Source organism: Rhincodon typus, chromosome 15 (genome assembly GCF_021869965.1).
Source record: "Rhincodon typus isolate 14 chromosome 15, sRhiTyp1.1, whole genome shotgun sequence".
Lineage (NCBI taxonomy): Eukaryota > Metazoa > Chordata > Chondrichthyes > Orectolobiformes > Rhincodontidae > Rhincodon > Rhincodon typus.
This window is the reverse complement of record NC_063346.1, coordinates 25,306,820-25,328,397: the sequence shown is the minus strand read 5'-3', so window position 1 is coordinate 25,328,397 and position 21,578 is coordinate 25,306,820. Positions and strand designations below refer to the sequence as shown.

The 21,578-nt window shown below is 42.1% G+C and overlaps 1 protein-coding gene across 1 annotated transcript; it reads left to right on the top strand.

Moving 5' to 3' along the window:
- The first annotated feature begins 6,998 nt into the window (after window positions 1-6,998).
- Window positions 6,999-21,081, top strand: cdt1 (chromatin licensing and DNA replication factor 1). The gene is made up of 9 exons (XM_048605968.1): window positions 6,999-7,748; window positions 12,008-12,094; window positions 12,291-12,517; window positions 12,647-12,841; window positions 15,587-15,732; window positions 16,484-16,587; window positions 18,882-19,070; window positions 20,043-20,186; window positions 20,860-21,081. Exons 1-9 carry the CDS (start codon window positions 7,221-7,223, stop codon window positions 21,079-21,081), a joined length of 1,842 nt encoding a protein of 613 aa, XP_048461925.1. The 5' UTR covers window positions 6,999-7,220.
- Window positions 21,082-21,578: the final 497 nt, after the last annotated feature.

Genomic DNA, 21,578 nt, shown 5'->3' with positions numbered 1-21,578 from the left:
TGAGGCAGCAGTGCTAACCACTGAGCCACCATGCTGCCCCCAACTCCTGTTAGATATTTAATTGTCCACCACCATGCTTGACTAGATGTGACAGGACTGCAGAACTTAGATCTGGTCTGTCAGTTATGGGATTGCTTAGCTCCATCTGTCACAGATTGACATCCAAATATTGGTTATGTCTCCTACATTTCTGCTCCCGATGGCTCACATTGTCTCATGGATGACCAATTGTGAGTTGCTAGATCTTGAACAAAACTTATCACATTTAATACAGCAGTGTAATGTGAAGACGGGACTTGGTTTCTTAACGGCTCATTGCTATGAATATTGATTTACACAGGTGCATCTGCAACAGGCAAATTAGTGAGGAAAAGTCAAATAGGTATTTCCTCATGTTAGTTTCCTCACTGTCTGCTTCAGACCTAGTCTAACAGCTATGCCCTTTTGGAGTTGGCTGACTTGGTCAGTAGTGATGCTACTGAGCCACTTGTGGTGATGGACATTGAAGTTCTTCACTGCCACTGGTAATTGGCCAGAAGTTCATTTTCCTGTGTTTGACCCAATACAATGAAACCTTGTAGGGTCTGGAACCAATGTTGAGGACTCCCAAGGCAACCCTGTACTGGTTCTATACCGCTATGATGCCACTTCTGGTGGGCCTATCCTGATAGTGAGACCAGACAACTTCAGGGATGGTGATGGTTGGGCCTGGAACATTGCCTGGAAATTATGATTTGCTAAGTATGACTGTGTTAGTCTGTGGGACATCTTTCTTAAACTTGGCACAACTCCCTCCTCCAGCAGAAAGGTTTGTAAATAGGACTTTGCAGGATCAACAAAGCTGGGTTTGCCATTGTTTCTTCCTATACCTACTGGTCCATTTTAGACTTTGTAGTGGTTTCATACAACTGAGTGACTATTGTTTAATCAATTCAGAGGACATTTAATACTCAACCACATCACAGTGGATCTGGAGTCACATGTGGGCCAAACCAGCTAAAGATGACAGATTTCCTCCTCTTAAGGGCTTAATGAAATAGATAGGGTTTTATGAGATAGTGGTAACTGCCGATTCTGGAGAATCTGAGATAACAAGGTGTAGAGCTGGATGAACAACAGCAGGCCAAGCAGCATCAGAGGAGCAGGAAAGCTGATGTTTCGGGTCCGGACCCTTCTTCAGAAATGTCCAGACCTGAAACGTCAGCTTTCCTGCTCCTCTGATGCTGCTTGGCCTGCTGTGTTCATCCAGCTCTACACCTTATTATCTCTAGGGTTTTATGACACTGGTTTCATGGTTTCAATTAGTCTAGTAATTAGTAGTAATTTTTAGTAATTCCAGATTTATTATCTGAATTTCAACTCCATTTGCTGTCATTGTGGAAATTGAGCTCATTTCTGCAGAATATTATCCTTGGTCTCTGCATTAAAAGTTGATGGAACACTACCTCCCACAGCTCACTTGTGGCTGGAAAGCCTCATCTATGCCATTGTTACCTTCACACTGGGTTATTCCAAAACCCTTCTTGCTGGCCACCACATTATACACTCAGTAAATTTCCATAGCCTTTATTCCTCCTGTCTGTGCTGGACTTTCCCTTCTTTTCAAAAACATATAACCGATGTTTGTGAGTGTGCTTTATGTCACATTTTATTAGTTTTCTCAGGGTTAGTAGGTAATAAAATTGCTCTCTTTTCACTAAAGTAAACCTTGTAATTGGTTCCTTCATTTTGATCGAGTTAACAAGATTTTTAATTGGTGTATGATATGGTACCATGTGAAAAATATTTGTTGTGACCAGCTGACAGGGGCTTATAAAAAGGGAAACAAAATCATCCCTACTTCTCTGGTCATAACAAATGTAATTTCTCAGCCTTCACAAGGCATTTGTATAAATAAGAGGGTAAAACACACCATCTATTTCCTTAGGTCTGTTAACAAGGAAGCCTGAACCAGGTGATTGAGAATTTCTTGAGACTGTGTTTTTCCAGTGAGGAAAAATGAAACAGCACCAAATTTACTGAAAAGAAATACATGTTGCTGAAGCTTTTTTTGTCTTGCACTCATCAGGACTCACAGCCTATTGCCAGATAGCCTCACATTATATCTGATAATTCTGAACAAATTTTATAATGTCCTAAAAGTATAATTTCTTACAGTTGTGAAGAGGTTGAGATGTTTTATCACATTAGATATCTTGTCTAAATATAAGGTGTTGTTAGTGTAGCCATCTTTCATTTCTGGCACTGTATCTCCTGTTTAAGAAAATTGGAATTAAGATTAAAGCCAATGTTAGGTTCATAACTTGTAAAGTACCAATAAAAAGATGAGATGTTGTTGTTTGATCTTGCACAAAACATTATTAGTTGAGTGTAGAAGTTCAAGGCCAGGTTAGAGTGGGACTGAGAACTAAAGTGGCAATCGTAAGGCTACACTGGCAAACTGACTCTAGGTGCACAGCAAAGTGATCCCCCAGTCAACATTTGCAGACCACACCATGAACAATGAACATAATGCATCAAATTATCAGTAAAAGTAAATCATATTTTACTTACTTATTAGAAATGCTCTAAATCCTGTATAGTTGGAAAGGCGGAAGTGATAGGGCATATGTTGTATCACCTGTAGAGTCATAGAGATGTATAGCCTGGAAACAGACCCTTTGATCCAACTTGTCCATGTCAACTGGACGTCCTAAATTAATCTAGTCCAGCATTTGGCTCATATCCCTCCTAGTCATATGCCCAGTCAGATGCCTTTTAAATGTTGTAATTGTACCAGCCTCCACCACTTCCTCTGGCAGCTCATTCCATACACGCACCACCCTCTGCATGAAAAAGTTGTCCCTTAATTCCCTTTTAAACCTTTCCCCTACTTCCAAGGGAAGATGTCAGGGCAGGAGAACAGGTAAAGGAAGAATGGTTGCTGTGGAGATATCAATCCTTTAGAAAATACAGAAAAATCTTGATTTCCTGATGGCACGTGGAGATGCAGAAATGAAGTCAGGTGTGTTTGTTGTATGTTTTGAGCCTCACACCAGCTTGCAGTTCATGCTTGCAATACATTTGAACTTATTAATATAAAACTTTTATAAATTACATCCTATTTTCAAAATACAGTCAGCAGCACAGACAAATCTTGTTGTACCAGTTCATGTTTGTTTAAAAGTAGCACACATTAGTCAGCTTTGTGCAGTAATGTCTATGGGCAGCAGTTATCCATATTTAATTCTACAGCATAAGGGAGGGGAGCATGAGAATGGGTGCCTGTGGCAACACCCAGTGAGTCAGTCATCAGCGGAGATGCATATGGGATGGGGTTTGTAGCATGATGGATTGGATAAAGCATTCAGGATAGGACAGAAGGTGGAGTTCGAGTTATGGAGGTGCAAAGTGGGAGAATGATTTGGAATCCAGCGCGTGAGGTTTGGGGTGTGTTAATAGAGGCAGTCAGAAAAGAGAAGGTAAGAAAATGAGGGATCTGAAGGGTGATGTCCAATTGTGGTGCCATGCCACATTGTTGGCTAGTATAGACCTTACAGGGCTTTAAGTCCACCTATAACATTTCAATAATCTCCACTGGGAAAGATCTCCAACATGCATTGAAGGGAAGGCTGGCTGAGTCTGCATATTCAGTCAAATCCCATAGGTGGTGAATCAAACACAGGACATTGCTGTCAGAAGGGTCACTCTACCCGAAATGTTAACTTTGAATTTTCTCCACAGATGCTGCTAGACCCGCTGAACTTTTCCGGCAATTTCTATTTTTGTGTCAGTTAACTGCCAATCTTAATTCTCAGACAAAACAGGCAGATTCTGATTGGTCAGGGTGTTGCCATGGGGCTACGGCAGTATTTGTCATCTCCTGCCCTCTTTTTATTATGAAAATTTGCAATTTCCTTTTGCTACACAAAATGCAGGCTGTGCTTAATGATGATTCCATGTTTACTTATTTGGACCTGCCACTGCATATGACTGAACAGCAAAACTTGACAGCAAATTGCAGAGGCATTTGTTGGACTTGCATAAGGGTGTTAGATATAACACAGTGTGGAGCTGGAGGATCACAGCAGGACAGGCAGCATCAGAGGAGCAGGAAAGTTGACGTTTTGGTTGGGACCGTTCTTCAGGAATGGGAAAGGAGAAGGGAGGTCAGAAATAAACAGAGAGAGGGGAAGGTGGGATGGTGATAGGTGAGTGCAGGTAGGGAGTGGTGGGGATTGTTCAGTGAGGTGGGAGGAGCGGATAGGTGGGAGAGAAGATGGACAGGTTGTGTCAGGTCAAGGAGGCGGGGATAAGAGGGAGGGTTGGTCAAGGGATGAGGCTAGGGGAGGGGAGATTTTGAAACTGGTAAAATCCACGTCTAGGCCATTGGGTTGTAAGCTCCCAAGGTGGAATACGAGATGCTGCTCCTCCAGTTTCCGGGTGGCATCATTGTGACACTGGAGGAGGCCCAGGATGAACATGTCACCCAGGGAGTGGAAGGGGAAGTTGAAATGGTTCACGACCGGAAGGTGTTGTCATTTGTCGCAGAGTGCAGGTGCTCTACAAAGCAGTCTCCGAGCCTCCGCTTGGTCTCACCAATGTAGAGGAGGCCACATTGGCAGCAGTGGATGCAGTAGACCACGTTGACGGATGTTCAGGTGAACATCTGTCTAATGTGGAAGTTAAGGGCGTGAACCTACTTATTGATACATATGGTACGTTTTGTCCTCATTGTTCAGTGAGTCCATTCATGTATGGGCTACCCAAGAAGCATGATGTTCTTAAACCCACAACATGAATTGGCCAAATGATTATGTGAACTGTTGCAACTAGTTCTAAATGGGTTTTCCATATACAGTGCAGATTAATGTATGCTTCTTCAAGCACAGGCAAATGCATCACACTGCAAACTGACCTGTTGATCTTAAATTGGTTTCCAGTGTAACTCTTAGCACAGTCCAGATTATTTAATAAATGATTTCCAAATGCAGAATTACATTTAATGTCCAAATCATTTTTCTGAGGATTGGAAGCATGGCTGGTAAACCAAAGTCAGTGTGCTGCCCATTGTGATTGGTCAATGGGACATGTTGTAAAATACAGCCCACCACTCATTGGTATGAATGGCCTACATACTTGCCATCGCACCTCCACTGAAACTCATATTGCATTATTCATTTGTGTGGTAGCCAACACATCTTTTTGGCTTAATGGCAGCATCCTGTTAATGGAGGAAACCACTTGTGGGTCAGACAAGATGAAGGCTCTGAAAGCTCACCTACTAGCAGAACTGGCACAGTACATATTATAGAAAACCTAATAACCTGATAGATTTTTATCTGCATCTAAATCGTATTCCCAGCAACTTCGGGGTAATCTGACCTGACAGTGAAGGGGATAAAGGATTGGTCAGCCCAGTTCCAAAGAATATGGCCTCGCTCTTGCCTTAATTTGTCTTGGCTTCCATGGCCAGTTCGAACTGGTAGCTGATGCTCATGAGTCTGCTTTTTGACAGCGGATTCAAGCAGAAAATGTCGATTTCGTCCATGCACAGGGAGGCTGTGAGCTGCAGGTCTCTGCTGCCTGGAACAGTCACCTTCTCAGGCTTGCATCCTTCCTGATGGGACTCAGCAAAAGTCTCCATACAATCCATAAACAAGGTGGGAGAGAGTGGGCAGCCCTGACTGACTCCAGATCTGATCGGGAAGCTTTCTGATTCCCACTCGTTGATTGAGACTGCACTAACAATATCGGTGTAGAGCAATCAGATCCGATTGTACATTCCCTCCCCAAAACCCATTTTGGACACTACGTCCTACATGATCGTGTGCGATATCCTGTTAAAGACCTTCGCCTGGTCCAGGCTGTTGAGGCAAGCATCCACCTTCTGTCCTGCATGTAGGCAATTGTATCACTGATGAGCACAAGGCTCTCAGAGATCGTCCTGCCTGGTTATGGCTTAGGTTTGTCTGGGGTAAATCACCAATCCCACAGCAGACCTGACCCAGTTGGTAATGACCTTAGGATTTTATAATCTGCATTCAGCAATGAGTCCCATCCAACATTTTTTAATTTCACAAATATACTTTATTCAGAAAAATTTTTGTATATATACATTGACACAAAAGCGATTCTGTTGCACATCATGTAAACACACAAATCAAAGACATCTCTTACACATAGGGTACAATAATTGAACAAACAGCCATTCATGTTTAGCAGAAAGACCTCAGACCATGGTCTTTCCCCACTGCACCTTGGCAGCAGCTGCCTCAACCTTTAGTGCATCCCTCAGCACGTAGTCTTGAACCTTAGAACATGCCAGTCTGCAACACTCAGAAGGGGTGACTCCAACATTTCCTTTGAGCACCAGATTTTTTGTGGCAGAAAGATTACTCACCGATTCCTAATTCCCTCCCTCTAGCCCTTCCACTTGTAGACGAAAGTGACGATTGCCGTGCCTCATGGATTCACACAAGCTGCCTACCAGACACAGTCTTTGTCTTTTCTGATGAAGGGTCTAGGCCCGAAACGTCAGCCTCTCTGCTCCTATGATGCTGCTTGGCCTGCTGTGTTCATCCAGCCCTGCACCTTGTTGTCTCGGATTCTCCAGCATCTGCAGTTCCTACTATCTCACACACAGTCTTGTATCGTTCTAGCTAATTCTGGCTGGTCAACTCCTACGGTCGAATACAACTTCGGTTGGTAAACTGTTCAAACTAAATCAGAGACTTAGACAGCTGGACCAATGAGGGAGGGGGCCGGGGCACTGTGGGCGGGATGGGCAGGGAGCCTGTGGGCGGGGCGATAGTAAGTGGGCGGGGTGAGTAGGATGGGCGAGGAGTCGGATTTGGGACAACAGTATGTGGGCGGGGCGATGATACGTGGGCGGGGTGATACTTTGAGGGCGGGCCGACAGCGCGGAGCGGGCAAGCAGTCGATGTTCCGATTGGTCTGGACTGCAACGGAATGAACCAATCCAGCGCGGCACGTCACGTGCTGGTTTTTGGCGCCAAACTCCGTCAGAATAGCGAGAATCGCAACCATCTCAGGCCTGTGGTCAGAGCGACCTGTGTCCCTCCTAGACCCAGGATTACCTCAAGTTCCATCCAAGAGCGATTAATCCGCTCCCCGGGCTCTCGATCTCTTTAGGCCCCGGCACATAGCGACTTTTACACCCCGTGGGCCACACCGTCCTCCCGGGAGTTGGTACCCCTCTTGAGGGAGTCCGCTGCGCCATGGCGCAGGCCAGACTGACCGACTTTTTCCCTCAGGCCAAAAAACCGAGGACGACCCTGCTGGGCCTGAAAGGTTCAAAGTCTCCCGGTGGTCGCCGCTTGCAGCCGAGAAGGGGAAGGCTGGCGGCTGTTCCTCCCTGCCGGATCCCTGCGCTGTCCACAGTATCCGACCCACCGGACTCTGGTGAATGGCCGACCCTGGGCCAGCAGCAAGGCAGCGGCCCAGCTCTTCACCCAGAGGCCGAGGTCATCAAGAGAGAGCCCGCACTCAGCGACCTCGTCACACCGTCGAAAGGCGAGCCACTTGGAGCTGGGTCTCGCTCCAGCACCGGCAAGAAGCGCAGCCGCTCCACCTCCGTCGATGGTGCGCCGACCTCGGCGGTGGGATCGCAGCGGGCGGGCAGGGTGCCGTCTGCCCGGAGGTGTCTCCTGTTACAGCCCAGGGAAGCGGGGGAGAGTCCTGTTCCAGAAAAGAGCGAAGTGAAGGAAGATGCCGAGCTGACTCCTACGGGAGCATCCGAGCCCACGGTGAGACTTGAATAATGTGTCTGCCACCGGACAGCGGGTGGGAAAGGCTTTTTAAAAAGAAACAAAGGACTGCGGATGCTGGAAATCAGAAATAGAAATTCAGGTCTGGCAGCATCTGTGGAGAGAAAACAGTTAACGTTTCGGGTCCGGTGACCCATCTTCGGAGCAGTTTTGAAGGATGAAACGCTGTTTTCTCTCCACAGATGCTGCCAGACCTGCTCAGTTTCTCCAGCGATTTCTTTGTGTTTGGGAAGAGTAACTTGCATTCATCTTTTCCTTACCTTAGGACGACCCAGAGCCCGATTTGTAGATTTTGACCGTTGCAATTCAACCATTTCCTCCGCTTCGGAAAGCTACTTTTGTAACCTAATCGGATGATTACATGGATTAAAAAAACAGGTGCAGGGCTATGGTACAAGGTTGAAGAGTGCCAACTGTTGGGTTCTTAGAGAATTGGCACAGGCACAATGGGCCCCCTTGTGCAGAACCGTTCTATCATTCCAAACACTTTATTGCAGTAGTCAATTTTGCAGAAAATGTTCCATAAAGAAGATCCCAATCTGGAAAAAGAATTGAGGATAAAGAAAATTTTGCTTTGTGCACACTACCGTGGATCTCAGTCTAGCTGGAGTTGTGAACAAAATAATGGCGGGTGCATTGACATGGCATAATAGAAGCAGGATAGACCATTATGTTGTCTGGTTTTTTTGTTACTTTTTTGGAGTAGGCATAAACATGTTTTCATCAGGTTTATTTCAATGATTTTTAGGTGGTTGGCTCAAAAGAATCAAGATGTGGAGGTGCTGGTGTTGGACTGGGGTGGACAAGGGCAGAAATCGTACGACACCAGATTATAGTCCAACAGATTTATTTGAAAACACAAGCCTTTGGAGCCTCACTCCTCTTTCTGGTGTTAGTGAGAGAGGTGGCATCAGACACAATTTATAAGTAAAAGATCAAAGATCACACAACTGATGAGGATGTGTTAAACAAAACTTTAATCTCTCTCCTTCCCTGCTCCTGACTTCATTACAGCCTTGGTTCAAACATGCAGTTCAAGGCCATATTGGACAAACTGTGGCACCAAGGATCCCTCTCAAAACTTGAGTCGGCGGGAGTTGGGACAACCGTCAACTGGTTAGAGTCCTATCTAGCACAAAGGAAGTTGGTTATGGTTGTCTAAGGTTAGTTATTTCTGTTCTGAGGCATCTCTGCAGGAGGTCTTCAGCATTATTCTAGGCCCAACCATCTTTAGCTCCTTTGTCAATGACCTGCCCTCTATCTTAAGGTCAAAAGCAGGATGCTCACTAATGGGTATACAATGTTCAGCATTACTGTTGACTCAATCCGTTACTGAAGTGGTCCGCGTCCGTACACAGCACAATCCAGGCTTGGGGTGACAAATAATGGAAACGTTTGCACCGCAGAAGCAAAAACTGAAAGAACTGCGGATGCTGTAAATCAGAAACAAAAACAGAAATTGCTGGAAAAGCTCAGCAGCTCTCGCAGCATCTCTCAAAAATCAGAATTAACGTTTTGAGTCTGGCGACTCTTCCTCAGCACCACAGAAGTGCAAGCTAACGACCACCTCCAACATGGGAGAATCTAATGGTTGCCTGTTGAAATGTGAATGTTATTGCCATCTCTGAATTCCCTTCCTTAACATCTTTGACTGAATGTTGAACTGGACTCGCTATATAAATACAGTGGCAACAAGAACAGATAAGATGTTAGGAATCCTGCAGAAAGTAACTCATCTCCCGACTCCCCAAAGCCTGCCACATCTGCAAGACGCACATCAGGAGTATGATGGAATATTCTCCACCTGCCTGGATGGGTGCAGCTCCAACAACAAAGAAGCTTGACGCCAGTGAGGCAAAACAAGCCACTCGATTTGCAGCACATCCAAAAGCATTACTCCGTTCACAACCAACACTTAGTAGCTCTGTGTACCATTCACAAGATGCCCTGTAGAAATTCTCCAAGGCTCCTTAGGACAGCACCTTCCAAACCCACAACCATAACTATCTGGAATGACCAGGTTGACTGATAGATGGAATCACCACCACCTTCAATTCCTTCAAGCCCCACACCACCCTGAGTTGCAATATTTAATGTTCTTTTACTGTTGCTGCAAAATCCTGGAACTCCCTCCTGAATAACATTGCTGTTCTACCTACACCAAGTAGACTGCTGTGGTTCAAGAAGGCAGCTTACCATCAACTTCTCAAGGATCATTTAAGATGAGCAATAAATATTATTTCGGCCAGTAAGGTCTATGATACAGGGTTAGAATTGTGCGTAATGTGTAGACTGGTGTCTTGATGGTCAGGTTTTTACAGTATGTTTTGAGTTCTTTCAACTGTTGCAATAGTAGAAATATAGTCTCACTTCCGCATTAATTATGAAATAACGGTTACACATCTGGAAGAGGGGTGGATCTACTTCTAAATATTAATAGAGCTCTTAATGTTTGTGGTGATGATTTGGATCACAGATTTTGATGCATACAGAGATGTCGTAAGTATTTCAACTGGATCTTTTAGTTCATCTTCCTCACTTGATATATAATCTTCTTTATATGTGTATATATATCATACTTTGGTATTTTTTCATGGGATGTGGACATCACTGATTAGATTGGAGATTATTGTCCAACCCTAATTGGTTTTGAGAAGTTAGTAGTGAGCTGTCAGTCTTTGCAATGTGTGGATTTATTTTGGGATGAATGTGGAAGTGATACTCAATCTTTTCTGTTACTGCAACACTTTTGTTACAAATCAAACATCTATTAAAGCTGACTGTAGAGGCATCACCCTACTTTCCACACCTAATTATAACTCCAATTGTTTTTATAAATGCAGTGTCTTATGTTCTACTGCAGTTTCTTTAAGACTGTCTTTAAACAGCACGGCTAAAAAAAATTACCTAGTTTTTTTTGCATAATATTGGTTAATGGTGCGAGAGCACCTTTAAGCAAATTCCGTGTTGGGTTTGTTTTAATTTGCTCTTAATCAACAGCAAAGACTTGAGTACATGATCTAGTGCTAACTTTAGAGCTGTGCTGCTAACAATTCTATCTTTTGGATAAACTGTTTTACCAAGGCCTTGTTTAGCCCCTGGAGTGTGAATAAGATTTTACAGGGCAGCTTAGATGTTTATTTTCTTGACCATAGGAACAGCAGTAGGCCATTCAGCCCTCGAGCCTATTCTGCCATTTATTGAGATCATGGCTGATCTGTAGTCTTACTCCATCCTTTAGGCATATTCTTTAATACCTTTTTCTTAAAAAAAAAAAATCTAATTCAATTTTAATTTTAACAACTGATCCAGCATTCACTGTGGAAGAGAGTTCCAAACATCATCTATCCTTTGTATGTTGAAGTGATTCCTAACATCTCTCCTGAACAGCCTGGCTGGCCTAATTCTCAGACAATACCCCCTAGTTCTAGAATCCTATTATGCATTACTTCTGCATTCTGGTACTCTAGTCCTCTAGATGTAAAGAGCTAAATCACTTAATTATTTATTCATTAGTTGCTGGGTCAAAATCCTGGAGCTTCCATCTTGAATGGCATTTTGGAGTACTTGCATCATCTGGTCTGCAGAGGTTTGAGAAGATAGCTCACTGCCATCTCGATGGCAATTAGGGATAGGCAATGAATGTTGGCCTAGCCAGCCATTTCCATATCCTATTAAACAAGCACATTTTTAAAAATAGTGTTTGTGGGCTCTGACTGGGCAACTGTTCAGTTAACATCGTGGCTATATTTCAACAGTAGTTTATTGGAAATGGAGCACTATGGGATGTGCTGGCATTTTAACAAGTACGTTATAAATCCAGTTTTTGTCTGCAAGTTGTTACCTTCATAATCTGAGATCCGCTGTCTACAAGGACAAGGGTGCATCACCACTTATAAGTTTCAATCCTAGTCAGACTTCGACCAGTGTTGCTGTTTCTCATGTCATCGTGTCAAATTCCTGGCCTCCCTAAGAGCATTGTGCATGGACTACAGTGGTTTGAGAAAGCACCTCACCAACACTACCTCACGAGCAATCAGCAATGGGCAATAAATGCTAGCCTAGCAAGTGAGCACGCATTCTGTGAAATAATGGGGGAGGGACAGATTAATTCATTTATAAACAATGAGCATGGCAGATGCTCTGTTATTCTTAATGTATTCTCTAGAACAACGTTTCTTTTACAATACATGTATCTGAAGCTGCTGACACTAATGAACTTTGGTACCCTTATTTAGGATTTATCCATCCATGAGCCCGCAACCTTAAGGAAAGGGATTTCCAAGCCTCCAAGTCTGCAAAGTTCAAATGGAAGAAGCAAGCAGGTATGAAATCAATGCAAATTTTCAGGATATGTTTAGGCAATTGATCTGCAAACCATTATGTTCAATTGCAGTGCATGTTTAGTATGAAAGGGATGATAGATTAAAGGTCCTACCCTGAACTATTTTAGTAAATATCACTTTAAATGAACTTAGGATCAAAACCATTCCTTGAGTCTTCAATGTATGTTTCTTATAGATCGGCACAACACCTGCAAAGGAAGGTCTTTCAGGGTTAAAAGCACGGCTGCAACGAATCCAGAAACTTGCACCAGTACCAAGTTCATTTGCTTCTACATCCGAATTGAATAGTGATATCAAGAGTCGATTAAAACGGGTTCGAGAGCTGGAACTGAAAGTACAAGAAAATAAGGTAGAACAGAAAAAAACAGCTGAACAGGAGGTGACTTCAAGTGCAGCGGAGAGGTAAGGAATGAAGGATGGTGTGTAAAAGGTTTAATAACAAGATGTAAAATCATTTAAAAATAACCAAAATTTATGGAGCAGTTGTTGAACATGCAAGACCTCTTGTTTTCATAATACATGCTTTTCCAGGGTAAAGACTCCAGCATATCAACGTTTCCACAACTTGGCACAGGATGTTCCACCAGGGTTGACCCTGCCTTTCAAGTACAAGCTGTTAGCAGAGATGTTCCGTAGTATGGACACGGTTGTAAGCATGTTGTTCAATCGTTCTGAGACCATTACCTTTGCCAAGGTAAAACAGGGTGTCCAGGACATGATGAGGAAGTGAGTATTGTTATCATCCCAACTGATGTTATTATTGGACAAGCCAGATCCCAGGTGGAAGTCTGGGTCAATGGGTCATATTTTCTTTTGCTTTTTAATGAGGTGGTCTTTAACTAATTCAATTAATAATGCAGATTTAGGTTAACAACAAAACAAGTTTATTATGTTAAAAAAAGTGAAGATACAACTGAATAAACCAACCTATTTGCAGAATTAAAATATGAAAGAACTGCAGGTGCTGGAAATCAGAAACAAAAACAGATATTGCTAAGAAAGTTCAGCAGGTCTAGCAGCATCTGTGGAAAGAAATCGAGTGTTAACGTTTCGAGTCCAGTGACCATTCTTCAGAACTGGAACTCCCATTCTGAAGAAGGGTCACTGGACCCGAAACTTTAACTCTGATTTCTATCCGTAGATGCTGCCAGACCAGCTGAGTTTTCTTTTTCCCAGCAATTTCTGTTTTTGTTTCCATTTACACAACACATGTTTAAAGATTTTAAGACATGCAGTAAAAATACAACCCCATTAAACCCAACGGTATCCCATTATGGTATTCAAACACCAGAGAAAATCCCTTTCTCTATCCCACATAGGGTTTGACTTCATTTGGCTTCAATTCCTGGCTGAGAATATCCAGTCGCTTTTTCCTGGGGCCCTCATACAACTGAACTTAAACTTTCTCAGTTTCAAATAACCCCTTCAGGGTTTTAACCAAACGCTTCTGGTCTGGAGCTTTTAAACTAAGCTTATACTGAGGTAACAAAAACAGATTGCTAAAGCAACTCAGCTGGTCTGGCAGCATCTGCAGTGAGAAAGTGTTAAAGTTTTGAGTCCAGTGACCCTCTGTCAGAGATAGTAGGAACTGCAGATGCTGGAGAATCTGAGATAACAAGGTGTAGAGCTGGATGAACACCGCAGGCCAAGCAGCATCATAGAAGCAGGAAGGCTGACGTTTCGGGCCTAGACCCTTCATCAGAAATGGGGGAGGGGAAGGGGGTTCTGAAATAAATAGGGAGAGAGGAGAAGATAGGTGGAGAGGAAACAGACAGGTCAAAGAGGCGGGGATGGAGGCAGTAAAGGTGAGTGTAGGTAGGGAGGAGATAGGTCAGTCCAGGGAGGACGGACAGGTCAAGGGGGTGGGATGAGGTTAGTAGGAAATGGGGGTGCGGCTTGAGGTGGGAGGAGGGGATAGGTGGGAGGAAGAACAGGTTATGGAGGCGGGGACGAGCTGGGCTGGTTTTGGGATGCGGTAGGGGGAGGGGAGATTTTGAAGCTTGTGAAATCCACATTGATACCATTGGGCTGCAGGGTTCCCAAGCAGAATATGAGTTGCTGTTCCTGCAACTTTCAGGTGGCATCATTGTGGCACTGCAGGAGGCCCAGGATGGACATGTCGTCTGAGGAATGGGAGGGGGAGTTGAAATGGTTCGCGACTGGGAGGTGCAGTTGTTTATTGCGAACCGAGCGTAGGTGTTCTGCAAAGCGGTCCTCAAGCCTCCGCTTGGTTGGTACTAAGAAAGGTGATGTGGCTGTAGTAGCTGGTTTGCTTCAGGACATGGTCGAGCAGTTTCAAGGCCGAAGAGATTACAGTACTAAACTGCTTTTCTGTCTAAAGGTGCTGCCAGATCACCTGAGTTTCTCCAGCATTTTGTGTTTGTTTCAGATTTTCAGCATCCATAGTTATTTATTTTAATTACACCAAGATAACCTATTTTTAACAATTTTAAACTATCCTTTCCTTTTCTGAGGTGCAGCTGCTTTACACATCCAACTTCAGGTAAGTACCCTGCAGATCTGACAAAAAAGAAACTAAAAGAAAACTTTTTTCCAAGCTATGAGTGTTCCCCTAAGCTTCCCCCAAAAAAAATGTCAGCATCTTCCATCTGAAAACATAATGCACTGCACTGTTTTCTTTGTTTGATTGTAAATTCTCTTAATATAAACAAAAACCCATTGTTCCCTAAGAAGTCTTTCTCGCGTTGTGTTTGAAAATAAAATTGCCATGGCTACAGAATGACTTGCAAGTTAAACTTTAAACCCCTTTAGAGAGACAGAAAACCCATATGCCACTACTGCAAACTCAAAATTCCAAACTCAAAAACAAAGGTAAAACATATATAAATCTCACACCTTGCATCTGGTCATGGATTATACTGATCAACATTCAATGGAAGGTGACAAATAATATTGCACTGGTGAATTGTACCTACCTTCAGCTGGACAATGTCTAAATCTGGCTCTGTGAATTAAGGAAGAAAGAACATTTCCACCAGGATTCTTCTGAAAACTCTTACTTTATGTAATAACCTATTACCCCTCAAAATACTTGTTACAGAGTAAATTTGAAGCATGACCTTTTTATGCAGGCAAAAGACTGATTGCTAATTTTGTGTAAATTGTCCTCTTTTTGTCACAATTCTTATCACTTTCCCAATTACTGAACATTGGAATTAGGTGTTTTCCTCAGGACACAAACTTTTTTGTTTTCCAATGATGACATTTTAGACAGTTTGGGAAATATTTTAAATTAATTGAAGGAGATATTGAAAAATTTAGTGGACCTGGGGAGCATATTTGTGTTTTTGATATAATCATCTTGCTGGAATGGCAGTTTTAGAGGTGAATATGTGAACTGTGAATTGTAAACAAAATGCCTACAAAACCAGTAAAGTTTATTGTAGAAGTCCTTGCTGGTACTTTTGTTTGTTAGCTTACTTGAACAGTTACCTTCTAATGTCTTTGTAGGAAATTTGAAGAACGAAATGTTGGGCAGATAAAGACTGTTTACCCTTCTGCGTACAAGTTCAGACAGGAAAAGGGAATCCCAACATGGAGTGACTGTCTGAAAAGGTCCAGTTACCAACTCACCATTGATCCTGTGTTTGAAGGAGGTAAATGACATGAATTGTGTTGCAGATTTTGACTTTGTTTAAAGAGAATGGCCTTTTTGCAACTCTTTGCTATGCTTTCTTTTAAAGTTCGTTTTCTGAATAACTTCCATTGCTTTATAGCCTTATCCAAGGTATAGGAAATAAATTTGACTGTGGGCAACAACTGCATAAATTCTAGTAGACTTAAACTATTATGCCAGCTAAAGCTGGAACACTAATATTTAATACTTCCTAGCATTTGTGGAGTTCTGCTGCATTGTGAGCCAAAGGAGAGGCAGATGGGCAAGAACTATGTGCAAACTGTGTAATTAACTGTCCAGGCACTTTTTTGACCCTTTAGTCAAAGTTAACTTTTATTTCGTTGACTTTTCTCATTCTTAGCTGGGCAATGGTGGCTTGTAACTGGGCTACATTGGTTGGAATATTCTAGGGTCAATTCCCCTTTTGGAGTATGATACTCGGGTGACAGCCAGGATGTGATAGCTGATCTCAGTACATTGAGGCTGGGGAGCATCAACTGGTTCAAAGTAACTCTTGCTGAAAAATAGATAGTTGCAAAGGATAAAATTGGGCTCAATTGTATTGTACTTTCTTTCTAGCTATTGTTTACCGTCATTCAGGCTGTCAGTCATTACAGAGGTAACCATGGGACAGAATATCAACTCAGTTACTACTTTTAGTGGACAAGGGAACCTGAAGGATAATTTTTTGAAGTCTTTAAATACTATTTTCCTTCTTTCATTATCCTAAGAGGAGAATTCTGATGGCCATACACAACTAACAGCATCTCACTTGCTCTCGCGACGTCGCATCTTCAGCCGAAATCTTGTGAGCATTGTGAAACAATACCATAAGGTAAGCAGGTGGTCCAACAGGACATTTTGTCTTGACTCCACAGCTAAGTGTTGTTCAATGCAACAATGTAGCTTAATTAATCTGACAGCCATGTCACTAGGTTAGCAAAAAAAAATCCTGTGGTTCAGTTCACTCTGTCATTGCCAGCATCAATAATGGTTGTGGCTTTTGCTGGCAGCTTGATCAGTTTTGCCATTTTGAGTATAGGCTAAGCTAGATTTTGCTTTTAGTCTTTAAAACAATCCACCAGCATTGCAGATATATTCGGACAGAAGATAGTGTGTGTTTGCAAAAATAAAAATAAAATGGAGCATGTTTAGCACTAACATTACCATAGGTGACAGTGTTTCATTGAAGGTAAAGTGAGAGTGACTGCACTTGGAATCACAGAACCATTTGATCAAGTGTAACATCACTAGATCCTAGTAAAACCGAATTTGATGGACAAAAAGGCATCAAGATAGACAGTTTTGGTTTTTGGAGGTCAACCACCGCAGTCCCTGAGACATCGTTGTAGAGTTCCTTGGGTCTGTTCCCTAGTTCCAAATATGTTCAGCTGCTTCACCTTCACTTCATAAGGTCAGATGTGGGAATATTCATTGATCAATATTCAGCACCATTTGTGACTCTTAAGACACTGAAGCAGTTTAAATGCATATGCTGAAAGATGTGGACAGCATTAATTTTTGGGTTAAGTGAAAATTAATATTCATGCCACCCTAGTGCTAGCCAATGACTGTCACCAACAAGAGCAAATTAACCATTTCCCTATCAGTTCAATGGTATTACCATCGCCGAATACCCCACTGTCAACATGTTGGGGGTCACCATTGACCAGAAACTGAACTGGACCAAGCATATAACTTGTATGGCCCATAAGAGGTCAGACCCTAGGAATTCTGTGGTGGGTAATTCACCTTTTGACTGCCTAAAGTCTGTCCGTGATCTAAAGGCACAGTTAGAAGTGTGATGGAATACTCTACTTGCCTGGATATTTGCAGCTCCAACAACTCCATCTGCAAATTCCCCTCCAACCACACATTGTTTGACTTGGAACTATATTCCTATTCCTGTACTGTGCAGGGTCAAAATCTTGTAACTCTGGGAGGATGTCTCAAAACTTTATAGACTGCAGCAATTGAAGAAGACAGCACACCATTAGCATCTCTAAGGCAATTAGAGTGGGCGATAAATGTTGGTTTAGCCAGCAGCACCTAAATCCTGTGAAATCATGTCTTTTTTTTTTAAATTCCACAGTGGACAGGTGGGTGAAAATCCTTGGGGCTCTGAGTAAAAATTAGCCTGTTGAATATTTTATTTGAGCTGTTTTGTACCTAAAATTATAATCAAAAACAAAATATAATATTTAAAGTAAAACAAGTCTCTATTTTACTAGTGAATGTACTTGAAGCAATTAATTTATTGGTGGATAACACTTTAATTTGCACTCTTTCACCGTCAGCCACTAGCCCCAAATCATGATTCCTCCAACCATGTTATCTGATACATATTTTAGAATAGAATCCCTACAGTGCAGAAACAGGCTATTTGGCCCATCAAGTCCACAATGACCCTCTGCAGAGCAGCCCAGACAGACCTACCCCCTTATCCTATCCCTGTAACCCTGCATTTTCTATGGCTAAGCCACTAAGCCTGCACAGCCCTGCATTCTATGGGCAATTTAGCATGGCCAATCCACCTAACCTGCACATCTTTGCACTGTTGGAGGAGACCAGAGCACCCAGAGGAAACCCACACAGACATGGAGAGAATATGTAAACTCCACACAGACAGTTGCTGGAGGGTGGAATCGAACCTGGAGCTGTGAGCCAGCAGTGCTAATCATTGACTCGCCGTGCCCTCCATTTATATGATTAGATATGTGTGGGATATAACCTATAGCTTTTTCTTGTCTTTGAATTTGAAATAGTTGGGAGTTTCTGTATTAGTTTACTGGCACAACACATTGTAAATGAGTATACTGAACCAAGATCACTATGGTACTTACCATTGCCTTAAATTGGAAATATCCACTGAGTTATGGTGGGTGAGATGAAAGGACAAATGCTACCTTCTGCATTTCTTGCACACATCATGACAGTGCTAGCAGATTCTTGTTAACATTCTTGGTTAGAAAATAGTTTTTAGGGTGAGGCCTGTGGAGAACAAAATAGATTATATACGTGAACAAGTGCATAAATCCTGCTGTGACTGGAAAATTTGGTTTGATCATAAGGTGGAACTGAATTTTTTTTTAAAATGCAATGTCACTCATTTTGTTTATTTTTCACCAGATTTTCCTGGCTTCTCTTAACCCTCCAATGCATGTACCAGATGACAAGATTGCACGATGGCACCCACGTTTTAATATAGATGAAATTCCAGACATTGCTGCTGCTGAACTGCCCCAGCCCCCTGATTTAGAGAAGTTAACAACTGCTCACGAGGTCCTTGATAAAGCTCGCAGTATGATGACACCAAAGGTACTGATACGCCAACAATCCAGTCTAATCTAAAATCTCTTCCTGTGCATTTTGTGCGGTAGTACAGGGTGAGATAGTGGGGTCTTTGTGTTTAAAAATTGTGCACAGGCTTGAGCATGCCATTGAACCCCTCAGCCTTACTCCATCATTTAATTAGATCACGGCTGATCATATCTTCAGTGCTGTTTTGCCATAGTATCTCCATATCCTTTTCTGAAGTTATTATCCGGCAATCTATTGATTTATGTCTTGAACATGCTTAATGACAGATTCCGTAATCAGCTTGGGGAGAAACTTCCAAAGATTCACTGACTTCTGAATGAAGAAGTTCCTCCTCATCTCAGCCTTCTATGGTCTGCCCCTCATCCCAAGCGTCACCAGCTAGGTGAAACATCCAGCTGCTACCCATCTCGTCACGCCCTGCAAGAATTTTACATGTTTCAGCAAGATCACCTCTCATTCTTTGAAACTAGGGAATACCCAACCAGTCTCTTCAGTTTCTTCATAAAACAATCCTGCCATCCCAGGAGTAACTTGGTGAACCTCTGCATTTCCTGTATAGCAATTGTATCATTCCCTGGATAAAAAGACAAAAAAACTGTACATAGATGAGGTCTTACCAAAGCTCAATATGACTGCAGGAAGTCATCTTTACTTCCTACTCAAATCCCTGTGGAATTTAGGCTGATAAATCATTTGCCTTCCTAACTGCTTGTTGCACCTGCATGTTAACTTTACGTCACTGCTGAACAAGGACAACCAGGTCTCCTTTGGCCAACTGCATTTCTTAATCTCTGTAGCCATATCTCCGTAACAGTAATTAAATCGTACCTGTTTACCTCAATTTTTGCGTTCAAATCAGCAGTTTTTGCAAAGGCTACGTGTATTCAGTGTGCCTTTAATTCTATGTTTGTCTGTATTTTCCATTACTATGAATGTACTATACTAAATTTTATAATTTTGCATTTTCAGATGGAGAAAGCACTTGCTAACATGGCCCTCAAAACTGCAGAAGCTGCTATGGCTGCTACTACTGAGCAAAATACGGAGCCAAAATTACTGAGCCCAAGCCCTTCTAGTGCACTGAAAGGGATTTCCCAGAGTCTGCTAGAGAGGGTAAGCTGAGACTGACCATTAGAGATGTAAAATTTAAGTTTAATGAGTCTATAATGTCCTTCTGTCACAATGTTTTTGTAGTACACTCTGGTTAATATCCACAGGTTGAATACTACTGTTAGACATAGAAACCTAGTTTAGGTTTCTGTCACAATCAGTTAACAGTTCGGTGCTGTAATTTCCCTTATGCTTGATGTCTAAAAGAAGAATGAACGTGTGTTTTAGCTTTATTTGTGTTTTTGTAAAATAAAACAGTGGCAGCCTACAATATTGTTACAATGTGTATAATATAATTCATTTATAAGTGTTTGGAATGCTACTTCCAAAAGCATTAACAAGTAAATTTTGCTTGTGCAGTTTTGCCATTCATTCAAATCAATGTATAACTAATTCTTATAACATTGTATTTAAGACCACTTCATTATAATTCCCTTGTTGGTCAGGTTGTTCTTCCCTGTCTCCATTGAATGTAATGCATCATTTACTTTTTCTTGTTGAGGACAGCCTTATGTTTAATTTGTACACTTTGGTAATTGGTGATTACGATGAAGTTCTTTTCCTTTTTTTGATTTAATGCAACATTTCTATATTTTGCTCATTAGGTATTTGTATTCTATAGTTAACTGAATATTGATTTGGAGACAGAAGCACTAACGATCAATACTTGTCATAGATTCGTGCGAAAGAAGCTCAAAAAATGCAGGCTGTAATGACCAGAACTGCTGCACAAACAGAGCGTCTCAATATGATGATGCGGCTGCCTGACATAACAAGAATTCTACGCAATGTCTTTGTGGCGGAGAAGAAATCAGCCTTGGTTATGACAGCGGTTTGCAATAGGGTGGTTGACAGCTATCGCTCAGTGATGCCCCTAGGTAATTTATTAACAAATTGATGGTTAATAATTATTCTGATATTGCAGATAAATGGTGATGCTGACCCAGTGGATACTGCAATGAAGAATATTTTAATACATCAATTCTATTGAATAGCACTGCTTCATGTTGCTGTGAAAATATACTGCTATAATTATTTTAATATCATGAACTTAATTTTAAAATGGCACTCCTTCCAGACCTGTTTGTATTTGTTCTTTAAGATGCTGTAAGTTGTGCCTGTTTATTTAATGCAGAAAACTTTATAAATGAATTACAATAGTGAAGGTTGTTCAGTCCTCATGGAAAATACACAATCAATTTTCCCATTCTTCTGCTTTACTGTAGAGATAATATCAACTGGGATATGAACAAGGGCAGCCTTTCAGCACCTTTTCCAAGAGTTGTGTTTTCATGAACCTACAAGTACCACTATCACCATTCCTTTCTTCTTCACTTTCCTTCCACATGACATATGCGGCGACCAAAGCACATGGTAATGCTTGTTTCCAAAGTT

What these genes read in the sequence shown, in the direction of transcription:
- cdt1 (XM_048605968.1), top strand. Translation starts at nt 7,221, where the DNA reads ATGGCGCAGGCCAGACTGACCGACTTTTTCCCTCAGGCCAAAAAACCG. An exon ending in TGATCCTGTGTTTGAAGGAG is followed by an intron (nt 15,733 to 16,483) that starts GTAAATGACATG and finishes CATTATCCTAAG; the next exon opens with AGGAGAATTCTGATGGCCAT. An exon ending in CCCAGAGTCTGCTAGAGAGG is followed by an intron (nt 20,187 to 20,859) that starts GTAAGCTGAGAC and finishes TACTTGTCATAG; the next exon opens with ATTCGTGCGAAAGAAGCTCA.